The following is a 26,983-nucleotide window of genomic DNA, read 5'->3' on the forward strand; positions in this document are numbered from 1 at the left end:
CAATGACATCAGTAGACAACTCAAAGCTTTGCAGTTTGGGAGGTTGTCTTGTCACGAATATATCCTGTTTATGTGTGGTTTCTGGATGTACATTCTTCCATAAGTGGCGCTTCACATATTCCCATGCATGTAAACCTTGAACATAAATATAATAAGGCTCTATTCTTCCTGATGAATACATATGTATTTAGGGAGAGTAAGTTTAATTAAAATGTTTTTGTTAGAAACTGGTTTTTTTTTTCCTTTTCTTTCAGAACACTTATTTTCTGTCTCCAAATCAATTCTAAGACAGAAGAATGGCAAGGGCTAGGCAATCAGGGTTATGTGACATGCCAAGGGTCACACTGTTAGAAAGTATCTGAGGTCAGATTTGAACCTATGTCCTCCCAACTCCAGGCCTGGTGCTCTATCCACTTTTCCTTCATTGTCCCTAGTGCTTTCTATAGCTAACTGGTAAAAGTAAAATATTGGGGGCTTATAAGCTTTCGTTTGGAGAAGATTATAATGATCAAAATATCTGGAATCTGGGATCAGAATAAGACTCCCTCATATGGGTTACAACAATAATTGCACCCTGTAAATCTACAAACTCCAATACAAATGTGACTTAAGTCCCTTCTATCTTTAATAGTTACTGAGTCTGAGAAGATAATCTTGTATACTGGGGAGGGCAAGTTTCCTTTTGTGGGAGCCATGGGACAGTATTTGGGAGTAGGAAATGGGCTCTAGAAGGGGAATTTGAAATTGCCAAAGATGAACTTTGCTGACTTCATCATTCTGCCTGTGGCTGGCCTCAGTGGGAAGGAAAAAGTGACTTTTAGGAAAACCCCTTAAATGAGTATTCCATAATTCATGAGATAACAGTTTCCAGTTATCAGATGGGACTACCTTCTGTCTTCTGCTCAGAAAAGATAACCTGGTATTGGACATATTTGTATTTTATAAAATCCATGCAGAAACCACCCCCTTTTTTAAAAGCAGAGTCCTCTCCTGGGCAGAGTAGGATTGTGGGAATATCAGTCCAACATGGGCTTCTGGTTCAAGTTAGTCACACCCACCTGATTGAAAGCAGCTTGGTGCAATGGGAAGAATTTAGATCTACTGACCACAGAATCAGAAAACCTGGATTCTAGTCTGGGAAATGCTACTAGCTAGCTGTGGGACCTTAAGCAAGCAATCATAACCTTTCTGGTTCTCAATTCTTCAGATAAAGAATGAGGAAGTTCAATTAGATAAGTTATTTGGACATTAATTTAGAAATGAGATAATTTAAAGACATTATTTGTTAAGTGATATTTTTGTTTGACAATAAAATTGGCTTAATGCCATTTGTTTTGCTCCAAAATTTCCCTATGACCTTTATTCCCAAAGGTTCAGTGCCCCAAGACTACCCATCAATTCTGGTATTGTCAACTTTATTGTCAGACAAAAACATCATATAACATGTTGTCTTTAAAGAAAAGAAAAACCAAACCCTTATACCATCATGCTCATCTGGAGGCTGCCCCATGATAATGGGGAAAAGGCATTAGATTTGATGTCAGAGGACATGGGTTTAAATCCCAGTCCTTTCACTTACTCCCTATTTGGCCTTGGACGAGTAACTTAACTTTTTATACCAAGTCCCCTCATTCAAAACAAAAGGGTTGACTCAGGGATATGCTACTGCCTTTGGAGAGCCATTGCTGAGTTTTTAGTGTATTTATTTTGCGAAAATCACTAATTGCTACAAATAGGGACTTGATTTGTTTCATTGATTGTCTAAACTTAGCTAGGTGACTCTGTGGATAGAATGCCAAACCTGGAGTCAGAAAGATTCATCTTTGTGAGTTCAAATCTGACCTCAGACACTTACTAGCTATGTGACCTTGGGCAAGTCACTTAACTATCTTTGCTTTAGTTTCCTCATCTATAAAAATGAGTTGGAGAAGGAAATGGCAAATGACAATGGCAAACCATTCCAGTATCCTTGCCAAGAAAACCCCAAATGAGGTCATAAAGAATCAAAAAGAAATGAACAACAATATTTAAGACAATGATGAAGGAAATGTTGACATTGCAGATTAAATTCACAAATATGTCATACATTCCTCTCCCTTAGAACCAGTTATCAAAAATTTACTAGCATTCTCTTATTTGGACTAGAATCAGGGAGGGGGTTTAACTTGGGGTTCATGGATTTGATTTTTTTAAAGAAATATATTTACTATATTTCAAAATAATTGTTTTCTTTGATCATCCTATATATTTATTTATTTTATGCATTTAAAAACATTCTTCTGAGAAAGGGTCTCTACACTTCATTGGACTGTCAAAGAGATCCATGAACCCCCAAAGTTTAAGAACTCCTTGACTAGATCTGGGACTAAAGGCCGTTCCAGTTCTATATCTAGGATCTTAGGGTTGGTCTTGCTTCTGTCATTAGGGTGTCCTGTCTACTATCTCATCCTTTCTTGTAGCAGCACTTTCTCCATCCTCTGCCCCAACTTTAGCCTTAAACTATGTCTTTTCCTTGCCTAGGCGTCTTTGTCTAGATGAGGGGCATCATCTCACTCTCCAGCCTTAGTCCCATCTGCCCTGTTGCCCAGCACCTCTTGCTCCTGTTGCTACAGCCAGAAACAAGACTACTGCCTATCCTTTGCCTTCGGTACACCCATCCTCTCTAGTCCCCACCCAGTTTCTTTCCTCCTTTCCTTTCCTTCAGATACTTGTCTTCCCTCCCCAAACAATTTTTGACAGCATTGGCATTTTGCCATTCAACCTCTGTTCACATCAGGGGAATCCTAGAGGAATACCGTTCATTCTTTAGATTTCACCACCATGGCTCAGCTGCCTTCTTCTTCTGACTCTATAGTCCCCTTCTCCCAGGACTGAGTTCCCCCTGGAATCTCTATGGAATTTTTCAGACTTCAGTACTAGGCTCCATTTGTAGGCATCTTCCTTCTTGCCTACTTTATTCCCTCATTAGAAATTAAGTTCTTTTAGCACATTAGGGCATGACTGTCTTTCTGTTTGCTCACATCTGTATTCCCAGTGCTTAGCACAAGTGCCTGGCACATTAATAAATAGTTTTTAAACCCTTTACGTTCTGTCTTATAATCAATACTAAATATTAGGGCAGAAGAGTGGTAAGGGCTAGGCAATGGGGGTTAAATGACTTGCCAATGGTAACACAGTTAGGAAGCTTCTGAGGCCAGATTTGAACTGATAACCTCCCAATTCCAGGTCTGACTCTCTATTAAACTGTTGAGCTGCCCCAATCAACATTTAATAAGTACTTGTTGACCTGACTTGACCAGAATTCTGTGGAACACATCTTGTGTGCACTGAGGATTTCTAACCCATTGTAACATCAAAAGAATCTATGATCTTACACAAGAAGTCACAATAGCTCTGGTTCCATTTTAAGTTGTCTGATGTGGGTCTTCTCCTTTGAACTGGATAGATTATCTTTACTTTGGAGGGTTGTGACCCTCCAGTGTCATTTCCCAGTCCTCCTTTCCCTTCCCTGGAATAAAATCAGTGAGGTGAGAAGAGCTCATGGAAGTTCCCTGGATCAATTCCCATGTCCACTTCATCCCTCAGTGGTTTCTCTTTATCAGTCCAGGGTCAACTAGCCAGGAACAATGAACTGGCTCTTGGACTCAGCCTTTACCCTGAAACATTACAATTCCCAGCAAAGGAGGTTTCCCAAGTGGTTAAAGGTTTGACATCCAGACCAACAACAGGCATTGGTTTTAGGGATCACATCTTGAAACCAAAATTTTTGTATAAGCTCTCTGCCTAGCCCAGAATAGCCAATTAGTTTCACCCCAAGATGGCTGGCAAATGACTGGAGTCAAAGTGTTTCCATGAATTGAAGAATAAAAGAGATGAAGAGATAGAGGAAAGGGAGAGAGATGGGAGAGACAGAGAAAAGCAAGATGAATTAGACATATGAGAAAGAACAAGGAGAGTTCCAGAGAGACACAAGGTAAGAGAGAAGAAAGATTGGAGTGAGACACAGATATACACAAAGGAAGCTAATAGGAATAAGAGATGCATTTTGGACTGAGAGCTTCTATGGTAGCACAGTGATTACACTAAGGTGAGAGGTCACAAATTCAATTTCTGTGTGGGATAAGTGGCTTCAGAATCTTTAACAAGCATAGATTATTTCTGTAAACCCATAGGAGGGAAAGGGGGGGAAATGAGTGTACAGATGATTCAGAGCAGTCCATTCTCACTACTGGAAAAAGAATTCCAATGTTGTTCACTCTCCTTGAATTCTTTGCCCACTTGTCCAATCACTGCTAATCTCTTTCCAAACTCCCACCCTGGGGAACTTTCACTATCTATCCTTGCCATTACTACTTATGTGTTATCACTATTAAAGGCTGCTAGAAGAAATCACAATACCATCCTGAACAGTAGCTAGGTAGCACAGTGGGTAGAGAGTCGGGTCTAGAGCCAAGAGGACCTGGGTTCAAATTTGGCCTCAGACACTTTCTAGTTGTGTGACCTTGGGAAAGTCACTTAAGCCTAGTAGTCTGGCCTTTGCTGCTCTTCTATCTTAGAATGCATACTAAGAAGGTAAGGCTTATATATATATATATGTGTGTATATATACATATTTTTTTTACTTTTGTAAACTGGCTTCTGCCTGGATATATTCTATAATCCCAACTGGGATCTCATTGTTACATGACATTCCTTTCATTCTTCTCTGATTAACTTCCTATTACATTTGCCACGTCTGATCCAAACCTCCTGGAGCCACCCTTTCCCTCCCTCTCAGCACAGCACTTCATTCTTTGCTGAGACAATAAAGGTCATCCATTGTGAGTTCCCTCTTCTTCCCAATTCTATACCTGAAATCTCTTTATCATGCCCTAGTCTTTTCTATTTTGCTTCTGTCTCAAAGGAAAAAGTGACCCATTTCCTTAGTAATGCCAACCTCTCAATTGTGTCCTTTATTGAATCCCCTCTTGTCTCCTCTCTTTTATCTCCTCCCACTAATCTCATTCTCTCTCTTTAAGTCATTGGAACCTCCCTTGCTGTCAACAAAGATGCCCAGATGATCTTCATTCTTAAAAATCCTTCATTTGTCCTTGCCATCTCCTTTTTGTTTTTAAATCCTTACCTTGTATCTTAGAATCAATACTGTGTATTTTGGTTCCAAAGCAGAAGAGTGGTAAGGGCTAGGCAATGGGGATTAAGTGACTTGCCCAGGGTCATATAGCTAGGAAGTGCCTGAGATCAAATTTGAACCCTGCACTTCGATCTCTAGGTCTGACCCTTAATCCACGGAGCCACCCAGCTGCCCCCTTTGCCATCTCCTTAATTCTATTATTTTATACTTTGCTCCCTTGCTGGCTTCTGTACCATGCACTACCAAAACATCTCTCTCAGAAGCCATAAATTTCCTATCAATTATTCAATCCAATGGCTTTTTTTCAGTCCTCATCTACCCTGAAATTCCTATCACTTAAAAAAAATCCCTATCTTCTATCTTATAATTGATGCTAAATATTGGTTCCAAGGTAGAAGAGTGGTAAGGGCCAGGCAATGGAGGATTAAGTGACTTGGCCAGGGTCACACAGCTAGGAAGTGTCTGAGATCAGATTTGTTTCCAGGCTTGGCTCTCCAGTCACTGAGACACCCAGTTGCACCTAACTTTTAATACTATTGACTATCCCTACCTATAAGGTTCTCTCTCCTTCTTGGGTTCTGAAGACACTACACTCTTCTGGCTTTCCTCTCACTTTGATGACTGATCATTCTTTGCTGTCTTTACCATCTTCCTTTCTTTTTCCCAATCCTTTAATGTAGATTTTCCTCCAAGTTCTAGCCTCAGCCTTCTTCTCTCTTTACATTCTCTCCTTTAGGGATCTCATTTGCTCTCATAGCTTCAACTACCATATTCTTGCAAACAATTCCCAAATCTATTATCTCCAGTCATGATTTTCCTCCTGAGCTCCAAACCCTCATCTTTAGTTCTCCACAAGACCTGGATACCTGGGTGAACATTGGCACCTTAAACACCACCAGTCCACAGCCAAGTTTATTATCTTTCTCACTGAATTCAATTGCATTTCTGATTCTGTTAATTCTATCAAACAGCACAACATTTCACTGTGTTACATGTTTAAGACCATGATGTCATCTTTGACTCTTCCCTCCTTCTTCTGCCTCTCCTATCCAATCACCATGAGGTAGCTAAGGTGGCTAAGTGGATAGAGCATTGGCCCTAGAGTCAGGAAGACCTGAGTTCAAATATGGCCTTAGGCACTGTCTAGCCATGAGATCCTGGGCAGCTCTGTTTGCCTTAATTCTCTAGAGAAGGAAATGGCTTCACTCCAGTGTATTTGCAAGAAAATCAGATATGAGATCCTGTCCATTTTATCTCTGGAACATTTTTCAAATATATCCCTTTCTTTCTATTTTTGTTGCCACAACACCATCACTCTCTTTGTTGTTGTGTTGGTTTCAAGGTGGAAGAGAGGTAATGGACTAGACAATGGAGATAAAGTGACTTGACCAGGATCACACAGCTAGGAAGTGTCTGAGGCCAGATTTGAACCTAGGGCCTCCTATCTCTAGGCTTGGATCTCAATCTACTGAGCCATTGACTCAAAATAATCTTCCTTTGGAAGGGAGAGAATTGAGAACTCAAATTTAAAAAAAAACCCAATGTTAAAAATTTTTACATAAAATTGGGGAAAAGATAAAATATTATTTTAAAAAATTTTCCTTATATGTATTTTGAGCACTTCCTTGTTCAAAAACAGTTTGACTTCTTACTGCTTCCTGAATAAAGTCCAAACTCATTAATTTTTTTTTCATTTATCAAGCATTTATTTTATCTCTTCCACCTTATCCCCAATAGGGAGAAAACCCCACTGTAGCAAATATTTATAGGTAAGCCAAAATAATTCCCACATTGACCTTAGCCAAAAATATACCTCATTCTGCATTGTGTCCATCATGTTACTGTCAGGAGTGGGGAGCACACTTCATCAGTCCTCTGAAATCTTTTCGAAATCGTGGGCCATTGCACTGATTAGTTCAAAAGTCTTTCAGAATTCACTCCTTTTCTTGGCAGTCAAGGCCCTTCCCAATGTGGCAACATCCTACTTTTCCAGCCTGATTTTGACTCACTTTTCTCCATATATATTATACCGCATCACACACTAATCTTTCTGTTTCCACAAAACACACTGAGATTTCCCACCTCCAATGCCTTTATTCAAGTTGTTCCCAGATCTGAAAAATCTCCTCTCTCTCTTCTTCTTTTGCTCATTCTCCTTCTCTTTCTCTTCCCATTAATTCCTGTCTGTCCTTTGGAGTCCAACCTTCTCCATGAAGTCTTCATGAATCTTCCTGGTTGATAATTTGCTTGCCTATCAGACTTCTTGTAAATCCAATGCATTATTGTGTAAAATTGTGGATGCATCACTGTTATTGCCTCTGTGCTAATATGTCATCCAAGCAGACTATAGCATTATATAGTATGTTCAGTACCTAGTATGGTGCTCTGCATACAGTAGGTACTTTATAATGTTGAATAAGCGAATCAAACAGTGACTTCTTTCCCTGAAAAAGAACCATGATTTAGTCTTGCTTTGATTTGGGCACTCATGAGAAATTGGAGAATAATATCTAGAAGTTACAACCTCAGGAAACTTTGGACAATCAATTATACAACCAAGAAGCATTTGCTGACACTTCAATTGGAATAGTGTTATCTCCTAGTATTTGGGTGATGCAATTCAGCACTATTATTAAGTACCCACTATGTGCAAGGTACTGGTTGCAAGAGAATTATGTATTCTTGGAGAAATTACTGATTTGGGAGATAAGATACACATCAAAATATTTAATGTTTAGGTGTTTCTAGGTGGTTCAGTGGATTAAAAACCAAGCCTAGAGACAGGAGGTCCTGGGTTCAAATATGACCTTAGATACTTCCTAGCTGTGTGACCCTGGGCAAGTCACTTAATCCCCACTGCCTGGTGTCAAGAAGACCAGAGTTCAAATGTGACCTCAGATAATTCCTAGCTGGGCAAATCACTTGGCTTCATTTGTCTCTCCCTTTCTACTCTTCTGTCTTAGAACTGATACTAAGACAAAAGGAAAGGATTAAAAAAAAAAATACAAGTTTAGAAGAAGGAGAATGGATTGATTAGAGGTGGCAAAATCTCCCCAGGTTGACTTAGTAACTCAGTTTCTCTTCCTCTAAAATGAAGGTAACTTTTACTTGCACCCAAGGATTCCAAGCAGGGAAAATCAGCAAATGACTATAAGGCTCTGCAAATACCCCCAAAGGGAAAAGCTTCATAGTATCAGATTGAGAGCTAGTAAGAACCATACAGATCATCTAGACAAGCCCTGCCATTTTATAGCTAAGGAAACTGAGGTCCCAGAGAAGTTGAGTGACTAACCTCACACAGGCAATTAAGTACCAAAGCTAGGATTTGAGTTCAGTTCCTCTGACTCCAAGATCCATGCTCTTCCCATATGTAAAAGAAATTATGCTGTTGCTGGGGATACAAAGATATCCATATTCTATATTCCCTGCCCTCGAGGAGAATACCTTCTACTATACCACTTGGCCTCTCTCATCACTATGTCAGAAACTTACCTTTAGAAATCAGGTAATATTTAGCCTGGGTGGTTTGTTTTAGGGAGAGGAAGAAAGTGAAATAAGTAGACATGATGTCGTTCCTTCTCTCCTTTGTGCAAATTAATTGGCTGGATGGGATGGAAGTAGGGGAGCTTGTGATGCGGATAATTCAAGGCATTGAATAAGTAAAAATATTTCTTTCTTTTTTTTTTTGCCTTTAAAGTACATCATATGATTCCAGGACAGCAGACTGATGTGCCTAATTGTATTTGGCTCAGGCTGATATAAACATGAATTTGCATTCCTCTAGCATGTACACTGACTGATGGTGAGAAAGGTGGCCAAGTTGCATGCTGGGTAGTGGGAGTAGGGAAGAAACAATCTGGGATTTTAGACATTTGTTACAGATAAAAGAGTAATCCACAAACAGATACCTGAGAATCAATTGAAATTTTCATGCCACTGAGCAATGGGCTTATATAGGATCTCTGGGGCTTACATAGACCTCAAGAGGTCACATAGTCTATCCCCAACCAAACCTAAATATAGTGTGGAATCTAACCCAAAGAGAAATAGCCTCCATCAGCTCCATCCTTCTAATACTTGTCATCTTCATTGTCTGGGAACTGTGCTTTGCATTTAATGCCAAGTGCTTATCAATAGTCTGAAACTTTATTTTTTTTGGCCTGTCATAGAATCACAGTATCTTCAATCTGGAGTAGTCTTTAGAGATCATCTAGCCCAAATGCTTCTATTCATAAATAAGGAAACTGAGGCCTAGAGAGGTGAGGATTCTTGCCTGACATCACACAGATTAGTAGGATTAGGAGATGCAGAATATTAGACCTGGAAGGAACCCCACAAGTCATCTAGCTTCAGGACTAGAGGAAGAAAATAGCTATATACTTGTAGAAGATTTATAACCTTTAAAAACATTTTATCTGTTATCTCATTTGGCTCTCCTAATACCTTTATAAAGTAGGTTAAACAGAAGGAAACACTCTCCTTTTTAAGTCCATCCCATTCTATAGTTCAGGAAACAATGATTTGTTTGCTACCAAAATGATGATACCTAAGTATCTGTTAGATACTTGTAAAAGCTCTTGCTTATTCAAAAGAGCAGTCATTTCTAGATTTGGAAGTAGATAAGAGCTACTCATTTTTCTTTTTTTTTTTAAGTTCAGGAATATTTTTTGTAACTACATATAAACCAATTTTTAACAATTAGTTTCTAGTACCGTGGGTTCCAAATTCTTTCTCTCTCTCCAGCCCCTTCTCCTCTCCTTGAGGTGGTAAGCAATTTGGTATAGGTCAGTGATGGCAAATGTTTTAGAGACCAAGTGCCTAAACTGCAACCCTCATGCCACATGTGAGCCACACCCTTCCCCTTACTCTAGACAGGGGAGGAGGAAAGCTCTCCCCATTGGGCTGTTGGCCAAAAAGGGGCAGGTGAAGTGAGAAATGTTCTCAGGTGTGGGTGGAAAGGCCGCCCCCTCTGGCACATTCTGGCACATGTGCCATAGGTTTGTCAACATGGATTTAGGTTATACATATGCCATGATACAAAACATATTTGCATAGTTGTCATATTATAGAAAAAGACATTTCTTTAAAAACCATGAAGAAAATAAAATGAAAAATAATATGCTTCGGTCTGCATTCAGACTCAAGTTTTTTCTATAGAGGTGGATAGCATTTTTTGTCATGAGTCCTTTGGAGTTGTTTTGCTAACAACTAAGTCATTTACAATTGATCATTATGCAACATTGCTGTTACTGTGTACAATATTCTCCCGGTTCTGCTCACTTTACTTTACAGCAATTCATGTCTTTTCAGAGTTTTCTGAAATCATCCTGCTCATCATTTCTTATAGCACAATTGTATTCCATTACAATCATATACCACAACTTGCTCAGCTATTCCCCAATTGATGGACATCCCCTGAATGTCCAATTCTTTGCTACTACAAAAAGAACTGCTATAAATATTTTTTGCACAAATAGATCCTTTCTCCTTTTTATGATATCTTTGGTATACACCTCTAGCAGTGGTATTTCTGGATCAAGGGGTATACACAGTTTTATAGCCCTTTGGGCATAGTGAACTCCCCATTTTTCTAGTCCTAAGAGATTCCTATAAAACCTCATAAGCACCAGCGAGAAGTCCTGAGGAAAATAGGAGTCAAACTAGTCCAAAACAATTCCTTTAAAATATCTTAGAGAAAGGTCAGTCATGTTTGAAAGTACAGTGCTACATGGTTTATGTAATTTCAGAGAGAAAGCATCACTTTCCCTCCTTTTTCTTCTCCCTCCTCATTTTCTGACAATTCTTTACTCATTGGCTAATTCTGAGATTCTGCCATTACAACTTTATTTCTTTGGCTGATTAATCCTAGAGGAACTACATTCCCTGGGAGGGACATTACAGCAAGCTTTTGTAAATTAGCCATATTTAAATGAAGTTATTACAAAGTTTCCTGATAGTATCTTTGGAAGAACCAGAGGGAAGAGAACCTGAGGTTCATGGGCAGCAGGGGAAGAGGATGACACAGGAAAGTATAAAAGAACAAAGACCAGGCAGCTTGAGGGTGCTGAGAATGAACTTAACCAACTTTGTAATTCCTAGCACGTCTTAAAAATTTGGAATCAGAGTTTGAAATTCCATATGGGTGTGGAGGAGGGGGACATTTGCTTCCCAGTAGGGCTCTTTTGATACTGAAGATGAGCCTATAAGCTCTTGAGAGCAAGGACTGTGTCTTCTCTTTTCTCTGTTCCCACACTGCCATGCCCAATTTAGGGACACACAGTCCAATTTAGAACACGGTGCATGCTTAATCTGTGCTAGAGATGACTGAGAGGTGCCTAGATATACTCTGTGAGAAGGCAAGGGAAGCTTAATGAGATAGGAGTCTGAAGAATTCTTAGGTTGACAAATCTAGAACTGAACAGGATTTCAAAGGTCACTTAGCCTGCCTCCTTAATTTTACAGAAAAGGAAACTGAGGACCATGGAGTTTAATGACTTACCCAAGGCAGCATGGGTAGTAAATACCAGGTGCAAGATTCAAACCCTCTTTCTTGGGGGTGGAGGAGTGGGTGGGAACAGTGTGATATAAGGGGACAAACATTGGATTTGGAGACAAAGGTTCTGAGTTTAAATCCTAGCTCTCCTGCTTATTACCTGTGTGATGTCTGGCAAATCATTTACCTTCTTGTCAAACTCAGAAAGAAATTAAACATGTATAAATTACAAAAAAGGCATTTCTAATAGAGTATGAACAGGTCTCTAGGCTGGGGCATGGGCATATACGTACCTTGGTTCATGGGTGCCCATTGAGGAAATTGACAGAAAGATTTTTATGGGCTCAGAAGTGGAAAGGAAAGTTGTCATATGAGGAGTGAAGCCTGGTCATGAGGTTCCAGCTGCCTGTGGCCATCAAAGCAAGAAAACCAGCTCTTTTCTGGTGAGTTTCACCCTTATGACTCAAGATGTCTCAAACAATTAAGAGACAAGGGCACTTTTCCGTAGCCCTCGCTAGCCCAAGTTAGTTCTGTTTCCTAGATTCCTGGATTCCTAGAGTGGAGTTCAGACCAACTTGGTTAAGAGCAAAAAATGCCTTGCACCCAGGAATATCACTGCATTCCTAGGATTATCTAGGAATGTAGAGGAGAGGTTTACTGTCAAGATGTCCTTTGACCAAACTGATATTAATGCAATATTAAAATTATTTCTCACTCTATGCCTCAATTTCCTCCATGAAAAATAAGAGAGTTGGATTAGATGTTCTCCAATGTCCCTTCCAGCTACAAACTTGATGCTCCTGTAAGAATGCTGAAGTTTAAACTTTGGTCAGTATGCAGTAGAGAGGCGAAAGCGAAGGAACTTTTTTTCTTATCCTGCTCTCCTAACATTCCTGATTATCTTATCTACAAACTATAGAAGAAGATGAGTACTAATCTGTGCTGGGTGTCTCTGTTTTTTGGAGAAAGTGTCTTTCATCAACATTATCTCTATGTGCAGGGCCCACTCCAAGAGATTTGCCTAACTTACTTGATAATACTTTTATGCCCCACTGAGGTTCGACTATGTGATCAGAAGCTTATTACTTTGCCTTTCTGACATAGATGCCTTAGCTTCTTCTCCTGTAAAATGGAGATTAAATCTATTTGGTTTGTCTCCCAAAGATGTTATTATGAGGATCTAAAGAGATAATAGATGGGAAAGTGCTTCCAAATATTAAAAGTGCTATGGAGTGGATCAGCAAATTTAGAGCCAGGAGGCCCTGGTTCAAATCTGTCCTTAAATACTTCCTAACTGTGTGACCCTGAGCAAGTCCCTTAATACCCATTTCCCAGCCCTTACTGTTCTGCCTTGGAACCAATACACAGTATTGATTCTAAGATAGAAGGTAAGCGGTTTTTCTTTAAGTGCTATAGGATTTTGCTTCAAGGATCCATGATTTCATTTTTTGTGGATATTGCTTCTAAGATACAGATGGAGATCCCACTGCATCTTTGTGAATTGTTGTCTAGTTGTTTCAGTCCTTTTGACTCTCTGTGATCCCTCTTGGAGTTTTCTGAGTAAAGCTCATTTTATAGATGAAGAAATTAAGGCAACCAGGATTAAGAGATCTAAGTTTCTGAGGCTAGATTTGAACTCAGGAAGATGAATCTTCTTGATTTCATGCCTATCAGTCTGCTGCAATAACTAGCTGCCCTCTTTGGGAATTACTTATGATCTAAAAAAGTTGTCACCTGGTAGCCAGCCTTCTCATCATAAACATTTGCAAAAAGATGACTGGTTTGGGGGCAGCATAGATATAGTCCCTTTATGGGCTATTTCCAAGAACCCTTTCTAGTTTGGCAGTACTTGCTAACACTAGTTCTTTGTTCATCTAGACTTCAAAAACTCGATGTCCTCTCCACACCATGATTTGAGGAGAACCTCCCTTTAGAGATGAGGAAACTGAGACAGAGAGGTCAAGTGACTTGCCCAGGGGTCAATCAGTTGGTCAGCTAGGTAGCAAAGTGGATAGAGCATCAGGCCTGGTGTCAAGAAGACCGGAGTTCAAATCTGACCTCAGATACTTACTGGCTGTGTAACCTTGGTCAAGTCACTTGACTCTTTTGACCACAATTTCTTCATCTGTAAAATGAGTTGGAGAAGAAAATGGTTACCATTGTGCCTTTGAGAAGAAAATCCTAAATAGGATCTTGAAGAGATCCATGAAATGAAGGAGGAACAACAGTCACTTGGTGAATAAACATTGATTAAGCTGCCAGAATGTGCCAGGCACTGTGCTAAGCCTAGGGATACAAAGAAAGACAAAAGACTTGCCCTGCCCTTGAGGAACTCACAATCTAATGAGAGAAACTATGAAGATAATGGGGATAACTACAGCCCTCATTCCTTACACCAGGAGTTACATATTTAGTACGGGTCTGAGGTCAAATCTGAACTCAGATCTTTCTGACTCCAAGTTCAGCACTCGATCTACTTTGCCACCTAGTAGAGGATGGGATTATTATTATTTGTTATTATTATTATTTTAGCATATCCTTTTGGAGTCAAATGCCAGTGCCTCTGAGCCTGAGAGAAATGTCAAACTCTTCAGGTAAACTTTCTGCTTCTCAGTTTCCTCCTCCCCATTCAAGAGAATGGGAATAACTGCTTTACTAGGGGAGAAATGATTCTCCCTGCCCTACTTACATAAGTCAATTAAACACATATTTATTAAACATAAGTATTATCATGGAGGAGTGGTTAGAGATTTGGCCTTAGGTTCAAGAAGATTTGGGTATGAGTCTCGTAGGTATAACAGAGGTGAGACTCATACCTACGTGTATAGAGACAGATTTTTCTATATATACACACGTGTCAATATATACCCACAGATGCACACGTATTTGTACACATGCATGTGCACACTCAGTGAATATGTATATACACATGTTGATATATGTTCATGTATATGGGTAAATATACATGTTTAGAGATTGATATATAGATGGGTATTGATCTATCACATGTATATGATATTGTGTATACACACACATATATATTTCTATACTAACTTTGTGACCCTTCAGGACATCATGCTATAAATGAATGCTGAACCTGGAGTCTGGAGAAACTGGGTTCCAATCCTTGGATATTTACAAGCTGTGTAACTAGACAAATCACTTAACCTTTCTGGGTTTCAGTTTTCTAAAATGAGGGAATTGGATTTGATGACCTTTGGAGATCTCTTCCAGCTTTTAATCTATGATCCTAAAATCCCTGGGCAAGTTACTTAACCTCTTAGTGCTCCAGGCAACTCTTTAAACCAGAGTTTCTCAACCTGTTTTTGTGTAATGGAGCCTAATTGAAGGAAATGTTAAATTTAAGTTGGAGATTGGTGAAAATAGAGACATTTTATCTGATCCACATTTTTGTACCCCCTGAAATGTATCCATAGTTAAGAACCTTTGCTTTAAATCTATAATTTGCAATGCAGGTGCTGATCTGCAGTGATAGGAGTCTCCTTACAGAGTTCCCTATACCTCTAAAATCTCAGGTCTTCCCAGCACCCCCCCCCCTCCATATTCATTTGTTGAGGATACTTGAACAAAAAAGGAGAGTGTATTTGCCTTCAAGTAGGCTACATTCTACTGAAGGACTTGGCAGTGATATCCTTTTATTTTCTGTTTTCCAACCTAAAAATATGCCAAGTTCCTCCACTCAGTGCTAAAATGGCAGAGTCTTGAGGTCCCTTGACATGCTGACTAACTTTCTAAGAACACTAAGGACCTTCTTATTTGAAGGATTTAAAAAATAACATCAGAGAGTATTGTTTTTTTTTGAGGGGGAGAGTATTTTAATGTCTATCTTTGATATTTTAATGACATTTTAATGTCTATCTTCCGTCCGGCAGGGTATCTTTTCTGTTTCCTTTTTAGTATGATATTATCATTATTAATCAACTTGGACATCATGTGCTTTTTAGAGGGCACACTTAAATACACATTCTTGTTGTTTTATGAGTTTTTTTGGGGGGGGTGGGGGGCGTCAGGACCTTTAATTTCATTGGTGCAGGGAACTTCCGGTGAGGAACCTGCCAAGATCAACGCCAATCTACAGCTGTTTGGGAATTTGATGTCTTAGAGTTGCCTGGGGCACTGAGGGGTTAAGTGACTTGCCCTTGGATCACCCAGTCAATACAAGTCACAGGCTAGACTTAAACCCATTTCTTCTTGACTCAGAGGCCAACTTTCTATCCACTACGCCAAGACAAATTTCACTGTAACGACTTCAGAATCCAGATTGGGATAGACTTTGGGTCAGATCGCATCTCAAATTGAACCGTAAGTGGGGAGTCTATATCTTCTAGCATTAAGGAGGCATCCTATGCTTTAGAGCAAAATCATCCTCCTGGAGATTAAATACATGTGCAAAAAAAAAAAGTTAAGTGTATCGTACATCTCTTTGCATTTTCACTACCAGGAGTTTAGGGGCACAGGCAAAACCTCTCTGACTATCAGCGCCCCGAGGTTGAGCTGGCGGATCGCCGTAGCCTTTCCAAGCCGGGAAACAGTTTCTGAGAGGCCAGTTCTTCCAGGCTGCGAGCTCACTGCTGATATTTAGTTGCGCGCGACTCCCCCAACCACTAGCTTGCTTAGGAACAGAAGATGCTAAGACCAATAGGACCCTTGTTTCTAACCATCAGGGGCCAGCAGGTGTCCCGGGCTCCGAAGGCTCCTCCTGGTCCCGAAAGAGTTAAGGCATCAGGCCTTCTCTCGGCTAGTAGAGAGCGGATTAGGATTTCCTGGGACTGCCCAGCTATCACTATGGTTTATTCTGTGTGTGTGTGCGCGCGCGTGCATGTATGCTCTTTCCCCTTTCTTCCCTCTTTGTAGTTTCCTAGGTTATCCTTCTTTCTTCCTTTCTCCTGCCTCCCCCCCCCCCCAAACCCCCCCAGCCTGGGCCCTCTTTCTTTCTTCCTGTCTCGCCTTCCTGTGGCGAAGGAGGCTCATCCATTATAAATGCACATACTGTACTGACATCACCGCCGCTGCCAGAGCGAGCTGCGAGGACAGCTTAATCAGATTCCGAGGGGTGGTCCCTTCCCCCTCCCCCTCTCCTTCTCCTCCCCCGCTCTCCCTCCTCCCCCCTCCCCCATCTTCCTCCCTCCCTCTCTGGCTCCGCTCCGCTCCCCTCCACTGTGCTCTGCGCTCTGAGCTCTCTGCCCGTAGCCACTGACACCACCGCGGAGCTCTCTGCGGGGCAGACACCGCCACAGCTCTACGCTCCTCTTCGCTCCGCTCGCTTCCTCATTCGGGCCAACCTCCCGCATCTGCGAGAGCGGCGGAGACAGGAGGGGGCGGAAATCCAGAGCGAGCAGGAGCGCGCGAGGGAGAAGTGGGCTGCCCGTCCCCCAACCCGCTACCCCCTCCCTCTCTGCCACCCTTGGGCTTCGGGAAACCTTGGAGACTTCCCCCAGACTTTCTGCATGACTGTCACAAAGGTAAGCGTCCTTCCCCAGCCCGACCCAAAGGGAGCCGAGTGGCAGCAGCCGTGGGGTAGCTCCCTTGCTAAAGGGGAGACCGGACTGCGGGCGCGGGCTGCGGGCTGGAGGAGGGCAGGGCAGTGGAGGGGAGGGGAGGGGGAGGAAGTCCTTTGCTGCTGGCTTGCTTTTGCGTTGACATGGGTGTCTTCTGTCTTAAAGGTGCAGCGTGCTCTCCGCCCCCCCCAGCCCCCTCCCTCCTATCCTTCCTCTCTCCCCAACCCCCCGAAACCCCCTCCCTAAAGCCAAGCACTTCCACTCCTTCGACCCGGATGAGTAGAGAGTAGGTGCAAAGAAACAGCCTTGGCGTGGCCCAGCGAGGGGAGTGGGATAGGCTTGAGGACAACCCCCTGGCTGGGCACCCGGGGAAGTGGCTCTTCACCTCGGATACTGCATTTTTAACCCCTTGAGGACTCTGGCGGCCAGCTCCGTGGTCCCCAGAAGGCCGGCCGGTGTGTGGTGACTGCATGCCTCTTGCACAACTCCCAAGCAGGTCCTCGGAAGGGGCTGGCTGTCATTCCCCAGAAATTGGCCTCCCTACCCCTGGGTAGCCCACGGAAGGAGGGAGAACCCCTAGATTTCAAAGAGCCGGCCTTCCCCCTGCTGCACAGGGAGCTCTGGCTCAGCTCAGGAGAGGGCTCTTACAAGGGTCCACAGGTGTCTGGGGAGAGGGGTGGGGGACAAGGAGACCCTTTGATGGGCCTGGTGGAGCAGGGCAAGGGTCAGAGCCTTGGATGATGAAAGCCTCTCCCTCTCTTCTCTTCAAGCTGAGGAAAGCGAATGTTAATGGGATGCCATATGCGAAACAAGGTTTATTTCTGAAAGGTGTCGCTTTCTGCTTTTCCATCTTGAGACTGGAAGGGGTTAAGGGCTGGGGGGGAGGATTATTATGTCGTCCTGCAAAGGAGCACTCACCTGGAAGCAGGGGGATCTAGACTTTAGGCCATATTGTGGGAAACTGACCAGTCATATAAACTCTTCAGGACTTCGTTTCCTCACCTGTAGCATAGGAGTAATCAGAGCTCTGGATCCTACCAACTGATCCAATGAGATAATGTTTGTAAGAGTTCCTGAGAAAGTAGGTTCCAAAGATGGCTTCATGAATGATGTCAATTCCTTTGATGGCCAAGGGGAATATGTGTTACTTTCCATTGGGATTTTGGGGAAAAAAATCCTCCTTTGCTTCCCCAAGTACTTCTCACTACTTTTTCCTCACACTGGCCTGGCTGCTGGAGTTGTGTAGATGATGCCAAGAGTAGGAAGCAGTCTGTGTGTGCTGGCAGGACCATGGGGCATGATGGAATGCTGGTTCTCAGGCCTACAGAAAGAGGTGGGGAGGGTCAGAGAGCTCAAGTCTTTACTGATTAACCAGCTATGGGTCTGCATGCTACTTTTGATAGGATTATGGTGCAATAAACCCAAGAGAGAAATCTGTTAAGGACATTTGAGCTAAACTTTTTCCAGTGGCTACTGTCCTTTTTTAGTATAGGTACTTGGGCAATGTGTTAGAAAAGAAACTGTGTGTGTATATATATGTAATATGATTTTCCTGTTTTATTTTGTCATGGTCAAGTGGAAGGAACCAGAAGTTATCAAGCCACTTCATTCCCTTCTATAGGCCTAAGTTTCCTCATGGATAAAATGAAGGGAGTTGAAATATATGATTTCCGAGGATCTTTCTAGCTCTCATAAATTTGAGGTGTTAATAATGATCCTGAAGATATGGACTAAAGTAGAGTGGGTATAATGGACTAGATGGGTAAGGTTAGACATTGGTCAAGCTGTTTATCTCCTAGATGCTTTTGCAGACTCAGAAGAGATGACCACCTCAGAAAGGACTGGATCCTTTGGTATGACAACATAGAAGCATATAATGCTACAAATATGTAATCTGGACCTTTTAGAAATCCTTTTTTATACAAACTTTGTTTTATTCACCTTTCCTTCCTTCTCCATCAATATTATAGTTTCTTAGGCATTTTTATATTATATTATATTATAATTATATTATATATATATAAAATATAATAGATCCCATTGACAATCTGGTGAAGTCTTCTCAGAATTGTTTTTAAACCCTTACTTTTTGTTAGAACCAATACTAAGTAATGGTTTCAAGGCAGAAGAGCAGTATGGGCTAGGCAATTGGGATTAAGTGGCTTGCCCAATGTCATACAGCTAGGAAGTATCTGAGGTCAGAGAATAATGTTTTTAAATGCATAAAATAAAATACATAGGATTGATTACAAAGGAAACTAATTCTTTTAAAAAATAGCCACAAAGTATAACATTAAATCCCTGTCCCCACAAGTATATGGACCCTATGTTAAATACAAATTGAGTCAGCCCAGAGAATGTTACCATTATTAAGCCTATTCCATTCTGTTTTCCCTAGGTTGGGGGTGGGGTTGGGGATCAGGGTAGGAAGCAACTAGGTGGCATAATAGTTTGAATGATTGATCTGGAATTTGGAAGATCTGAGTTTAAATCAAACTTCAGATGTTAATTAGCTGTGAGACCTGGGGGCAAATCATAACCTCTGCCTGCCTCCGTTTTCTCAACTGTAAAATGAAGATAATAATAACAACTTCCAGGGTTGCTATAAAGATCAAATGAGATATTTTAAAAATGTTTTATAAACCTTAAAGTGCTATGGAATTGCTAGCTACTATTATTAGGGATGGACAGCAAGTGGGTTTGAGGACTGGGGGCCTGGGAATGGTGAGTATGAAGAGTAAGAAGGAGGGACCCATAATTAAATCTAAGGTAGTCTTATTTGGGAATATCCAGAACAGATTTAGATGGAAGGAGTTACTCCAAAGCCATGAAATCAAGAGTCCACTAACTCCTAACTGATCTTAAGAACTGGGTTTTAGTCCCATCTCTGTCCTATTTAGTCAGGTAGGTAAAGCAATGAATAGAGCAATGGCCCTGAAGTCATGAAGACACAAGTTCAAATCCAGTCTTCGACACTTACTGTGTGATCTTGGGCAAGAATTCTCTGCTTGCCTCAGTTTCCTCATCTGTCAAATGAGCTGGAGATGGAAATGGCAAACCACTCTCAGTATCCTTGCCAGGAAAACTTGGAAAGACTGTCCTATGAATTAGGTCTATTTTCTTGCTCTGATCTTATCACTAAGTTACTGTGTGACTTTGGGCTCCCTGGTACTCAGTTTCCTCATTTGGAAGGAGTTAGCCTAGACTACTTCCTGTTTTAACACTAATGATTCTGAATCTTCTCTCTGAAGAGGTCAGAGGTTCAAAGGGTTAAAGCAAGGCAATAAACCCAGAGTCATGCATGTCTTTCAATGGAGCTTTGTTCCACCCTGCCAGTCTCTCTCACTTTTTAGACTAATATTAGGGGGAGGCTTCTGCTTTCTTTTTCATCTCCTTCAGACTTTGACCAGGACAGGACAGCTTTTCTGGAGCTGCCTGGGTCAGAACATTATAATTCTTTTCTCCTAGAAAAGGATTCCTCTTGAAACATGTGTTCCGTGGATCACTGAAAGGATCTAGGGCTCCAGGTAAGAGGGGTCTCTGACCGTCATGGGACCACAGTTCCTGTTCAAGGTGATTAGAAGCCTTCAGAACTTTATGATCAGTGACCCTTTCTGGGATTCAAATTTCATCATTTCCAAAATAATGGGAATGGGACTAGATGAACTTTAAGCACTAAAAAGGGCCCTATGCTTCAGTTTTGGAAATCAAGACTCAGCTGAAAGGACAAGAGGGCAAAGACCTCTTTTGAGACCTCTCTCTGTGGGCTTTAATAGAAGAAAGGGCCCTATGCCCCTGTTTCTTTGTCCTCTAAACTGGAAAAGCCTGAAGGGATTCTGGGCTGAACACCCTTGATAAACTGGCCAGCTCCACTCCCAAAGCCCAGGTTAGGAATTGAGATTACTAATGCTGTTTCCTCTCTTTCACCCTCAGGGAAGGGGTCCCTAGGTCAGTTTCCTCTCAGATTCCTACCCTTTAGCTATATGCTTCATTGAGCTTAGAAGGGGAATTCCATTTTAAGGCAGGTTTTAGAACACCTTCCCAGAGAAGCTACCCCACTGGGCTCCCTGGGATAAGCTGTTTGGTTGGAGGAGAATATCTTAGATATCCCACTTTTTTGAGGAATGAAATAAGAATGACTTCTAAGCTTTGGGAAATGCAGGAGGCTAGAGTGTCTACTGTTGTGGTGTATGCAAGGGTAACATACTCTGTGGAATGCAAGAAAGCACAAGATCCAAATTAGTCTATAAACTTGAAGATTATATGTTTTCTTTAGGGAGACAAGATATATATACACATATATATGTATATAGATATATAGCTATAATCATATATGTATTACATATGTATATGAAAAATGAAATAACACAGAACAAAAAAACAGAATTATAGGATCATATCTGATTTAACCATCAAATGATAGATACTAGTAACTTAATTCACAAAAGTAGCCCTAGGAACCATTTTACCCCTATATTAAATGGCTCATGATCATCGTGCCCTTTGAAGTCTCGCTTCAGTTATTTTTTTATAGCTTTTTGTCTTTTCCATATTAGCTTCTGCCAATATACCTTTTCTGGTAGGTCCCCATTCTCCCCTTCCCCAACTTATTGCTTTTATTTCTTGAGGACAACAAGATCAGCTACTGGATGTGTCAGAACTTTGTGGAAACTAGGAGTAAATAGGATTTGAATGAATCATTAATGGATCTTTCTATGAGTAAAGTGGCAGAAGTTTATGGCATAAGCTTTAACAATATCTTTTTGCTATTCAGATGTCTTAAAAATTTTTTTGTTCCTTCCATCATTTTTACCTGTGTTACGTCTAGATAGCATTGCCAATCAGTAAATTAGTAATCATTGATTTTTAAATTTATATTTAGTTATTTAATTTTAAAAAACCTTCACTTTGTATTGTATTTATATTCATCTTGTATTGATGTATTTGTATTCATCTTGTATTGATTCCAAGACAGAAGAGCAGTAAGGGCTATGCAATGGGTGTTAAGTCACTTGCGCAAAGTCACATAGTTAGGAACTGTCTGAGACCAAATTTGAACCCAGGACCTCTAGGAGTCTTTTAGGCCTGGCTCACAATCTACTGAACCACCAAAGATGCCCTCTAATAATAATTTATGAAGCATTTATTATGTTCTAGGCACTGATACAGGTAGGATTTTTTTCAGTAAAGATATTTTTAAAATTTTACCATTACTTGCAATAACAATTTTCCACATAAGTTTTTTGAAGTTATATATCATCCTTCCTCCCTTCTCTCAACCTTCCTAGAACTGGTAAGCCATTTGATCTGAGTTATACATGTATTTCCATGTTGTTTATTTTTGTAAAAGAATACTCATATAAAGCCAAAGCCCCCAAATAAAAACCCAAATAAACTAACATGAAAAATCATATGCTCTGATCTGCATTCTGACTCCAAACATTCTCTCTGAAAGTGGATAATATTCTTTGACATAAGCTCTTCAGAACTGTCTTGCATCATTATATTGCTTAGAGTAGCTAAGTCTATCACACTGGATCATTCCACAGCTTTGCTGTAACTGGGAACAATGTTCTTCTGGTTCTGCTTGTTTCACTCTGCATCAGTTCATGTAGGTCTTTCCAGCTCTTTCTAAAGTCATCCTGTTCATCATTTCTTACAGCACAATAGTATTCTATCACCATCATATTGCCACAATTTGTTCATCCATTCTCTAATTGATAGACATCCCACAACTTCCAATTCTTTGCCACCACAAAAAGAGCTGCTATAAATATTTTTGTACAAGTAGGTCTTTCCCCCCTCCCTTTTTAAAAAATGTCTTTGGTGTTTCCAATGAATAGTGTTTGGAAATGACCAAATAAAAATTAAAAAAATAAAAAATAAAAATAAAATAATAAAATAAAATAAAATAAATGTCTCTAAAAAAATGTCTTTGGAATAAAGACCAAGTAGTGGAATTACTGGATCAAAGGTTATGCATTGTTTTATAGCCCTTTGGGCATAGTTCTGAATTGCCTTCCAAAATGGTTGGATCAATTCACAACACTAGCAATGCATTAGTGTCCCAATTTTGCCACATTTCCTCCACCATTTATCATTTTCCTTTACTGTCATTTGGCCAATCTGATAGGTGTGAGATGATACCTCAGAGTTGCTTTAATTTTTAAAATTTAATCAAATTTAATCAAATCAAGAGTGATATGGAACATTTTTTCATATAATTATTGATAGCTTTGATTTCTTCATCTGAAAATTGCTTGTTCATATGCTTTGACCATTTGAACCAGGTAGTTTTTGAAGAAGTGAAGTGTTTTAGAATGTAAATGACCTCCATTTAGGAAGAAGTACCAAAAAGGTACCTCCCTTAAAGTAGATATTTGGAAGTTGACTTTGTTTCAAGTTTATATAGCATTAATTGAGAGGTAAGATCCATAAGCAAGAAGATAAAGGGGGAAAACCCCATGGCATCCAATAGACATTTAAGATAGAAACTTAGTTTCATAAGATAATAAATTTAGAAGTAGGATGGAACTCAGAGGCCATCTAGTCTAATCTCTTAATTTGACAGAGGATGAAAATAAGATCTAGGGAATTTAAGTGACTTAAGCTAGGTGGCACAGTAGGTAGAGCTCTGGAACTGGAGTCAGGAAGCCTCCTCAAAGCTGGCCTCAAAGACTTACAAGCTATGTGACTTTGGGCAAGTCTCTTAAATCATCCTGTTGGCCTCAGTTTCCTCATCTTTAAGATGAGCTGGAGTAGGAAATAGCAAACCACTCTAGAATATTTGCCAAGCAAACTCTAAATGAGGCTATTGAAGAGTCAGATATGACTGAACAATAATCGCCAAATAAAAACAAGAACTTGGTATCAGAAGTAGGATTTGAACCCAGATTCTCAAACGTCAGGGTCTATTTTATTTCCATTGCTTGATGATATTTCCCTTTGCCAAATGGACTTGATCTTGGGAATAGTAATTTATAGAATGATGGACCAGGGAGATGGGCTTTGAAAGTAGACTCTAAATGTTTTCTGTCTCCTTCCCCTCACTAGGTTTCATTTTATTTGGTAGGATCATAGATCTGGAGTTGGAGGGACTTAAGAGTCTGTCTAGTAACACCTCCCCTCCCCCAATTTACAAATAATGAAATCTTGGGACCCTTCTACCTTACTTCCAGTATCTCTCTAGATTATTCCTTGCCTTTCTTGGATTCAATCTCAGAATTCTGGTTTACATTAGGGAACAATGGCTGTTAATGGATTTATTAATATTTTCTAATTCATTCCCCCTAAGTTGTTATCCATTTTGTGTGAAATGTTTTAACCCATATAAATCATCCTCTCCAGATGGCCCTTGCAATTGGATTCCAATAGTGAGAGTTTCAGGCTCCATTTCAGTGTCTATTCTGTTGATACATAGGGCTGGCCCAGCTAGCTAGAGTTCCCCAAAGATATAACAGAGCACTAAAGAAACCTCAAATTTTTATGGATGAGCCATCCATTCTTGGTTCCAAGTCCAAGGAGATGATGGAGAAAGGATTTCATGTCTCCCCCAGAACTCTAGGGAAGCAAAGACTTCTTGAACATTTTGAGTATTCCACTTTCCCACACCTTTCCTGCTTGGTTCCTGCTGGGAGAGGAAGTAAAATAGCCAGGGACCCACAGGAACTTTGGTTCCTGGATGGGTCTAGAGATCAGATTTCCTTGGAACACTACTCTCCCACTTCAAACTCCCTTGGTAGGATGAAATACTTGTCACTGAGATGGGTGAGGCCCATGGCAAACTTATGAGGTTTGTCTCCTGTGTCCTCAGTGGATGATCCCTACTCCTACCCTCCCCCAACCCACTAAGCCCCAACAATGTTCCTGCTCTCTCCTGTTATCCAAATAGGTTCCCAGGGAAGGTTCTAATATCAGTCATTAACATCTCTGTGCAAATTAGTTTCAGTATCTAACATCTCTCTCTGGGTAATTTGTTCTTCACATCTAATGTCTCACTAGGGAAGGAAAGATTCTGTTTCCTGGTACAGGAAGGTCAGTGGGAAGGTGAGGAGAAATAGTTTTGGAGTATGGGAAGTTGCCTACTCTCCCTTGAGAATTACATTAGTTCTTAACTGCACCTAAAACAACCAGTCCCTGTAGGCAATTCAGGAAAATGAAAATTAGCCAAATGGACTGTTTGGCCTTCCTTGGGCCAAGCAGTCAGTTGATGGAATAAATTTTTCCATTTTCCAGCCGGTTATGTTGGCTTCAGCCTCTGAGCTCTTGGCGGAAAAAGGCTAGGTTCTGAATTGTGTATTTCTGAGTGCAGAATTTGTATATTCTTCATTATTCTTCTATATCACACAATGCATAAATCTCCCTAAACCTCTCTAGATATTGTATTTCTTGGGCTTTCATCTTCCAGGGTCCCCTTCCCCAGTTCCTATCTCTCTTCATCACCTCCTCCTCATGTCACTCTAACTTTTCTCCCCTAATGTGTCCTGGAGTCTTAACTTGTGTGTGTGTGTGTGTGTGTGTGTGTGTGTGTGTGTGTGTTGGACCCCTTTGTCAGTCTGGTGAAGCTGATGAACCTCTTGTCAGAAAGAAATCAATTATACTGAAATATTATTATCAAAATATCAATAAAAAGCTTATGAATCCCATGTTAAGAACCCCTGACTCAGTTTCTCTAACCCCATTGTCACTCAGGGCTCTATATTCTTTCTTCCACATCTCCTTAGCCTTTCTCTACTTAGTGTCTCTTACTGCACTCTATTTCATTCTAGTTCATTCTTCCCCTGCTTCTGCTCATTTCCCACTAGTTCTTTCCATTATCAAGTGAGGCAGTGCAGGACAGTGGAAAGAGAATCAAGTCAGAAGATCTAGGTCTGAATCCAAGCTCTGTTGTCTGCATTATCTTGGGCACAATGCTTGGGGTAGGGGTGGGCTGCTGAGTTTCTATATCTATAAAATAAAAGTGGGGGGTTGGAACTAGATAATCTCAAAGATCCCTTCCAACTCTTTAAGTGTACAATCCTGTGAATAATCCTTTTCCTTCTTCCATGATCTCCTATGTGTTGTTGGTAGGTTGATCATGTCCATAGTTGGACAGCTAGATGACACAATGAATAAATGCCTGACTTAGAGTCAGAAAGACTACTTTTCCTGAGTTCAAACTCAAATTGATTATCTCTGTGACCCTGCACAAGTCACTTTACTCTATTTGCCTCAGTTTCCTCATCTGTAAAAAGAAGTGGAAAAAAATGGTGAAACACTCAAGTATCTTTGCCAAGGAAAGCCGAAATGGTTCATGAAGAATCAGTTGCAATTGAAAAATAACCAAACAACAACAACCTCATGTTGATGCCATTGTGACTCCAGTTCTGTGGTGTCCAGCTGGGTCATGGAAGTTAAAAACAAAACGAAATTGGTTGGTTTGCCCCTAGTCTTGTTGGAAGTAGGAGTTAGGACAGATGCAAATCAAACTGTTTCAGGATGAAAATAAGCTCTTTTGAATGGCCATGCCCTTTATTAGGGAAAGAGTGGATTGACTCTTAGAAGGGGCAGCTGCACCTTTCTTCCCACTAGATAGTAGCAGATAGTATGATGAACTCTTGATCACCTTTAATAAGTAACTTTCCCTAATGAATATTGAGGCAAAAATTTTAATATACTATGACCAAGTGGGATATATAGCAGGATTGCAGGGCTGATCCAGTATTAGGAAAATCAGCATAACTGGAAATATAGATAACAAATCCAGTAGAAATCACATGATTTTCTCAATAGGTGTAGAAAAAGTCTTTGATAGTATACAACACCCATTCTTTTGAAAAACATTATAGAGCATACAAATAA

General features: G+C 40.6%; 1 protein-coding gene across 4 annotated transcripts in view; it reads left to right on the plus strand.

Moving 5' to 3' along the window:
• Positions 1-3,516: 3,516 nt before the first annotated feature.
• The window catches only part of CORO2B (coronin 2B), a 272,236-nt gene continuing 248,769 nt past the window's right edge, over positions 3,517-26,983 (plus strand). For 2 of the 4 annotated variants that reach the window (XM_056808810.1, XM_056808815.1), the window contains exon 1: positions 3,517-3,973. Coding sequence is in view for 1 of the 4 variants with exons in the window: in XM_056808792.1 (XP_056664770.1) it covers positions 17,093-17,107 (15 nt within the window). In the remaining 3 variants the exon portion in view is untranslated. Of the gene's footprint in view, positions 3,974-15,691; positions 15,948-16,090; positions 17,108-26,983 lie in introns of those variants that run through there. The other 2 variants (XM_056808799.1, XM_056808792.1) reach the window with 2 other exon arrangements.

The sequence above is a fragment of the Monodelphis domestica genome, chromosome 1 (genome assembly GCF_027887165.1).
Source record: "Monodelphis domestica isolate mMonDom1 chromosome 1, mMonDom1.pri, whole genome shotgun sequence".
In the NCBI taxonomy this organism is placed as follows: Eukaryota; Metazoa; Chordata; class Mammalia; order Didelphimorphia; family Didelphidae; genus Monodelphis; species Monodelphis domestica.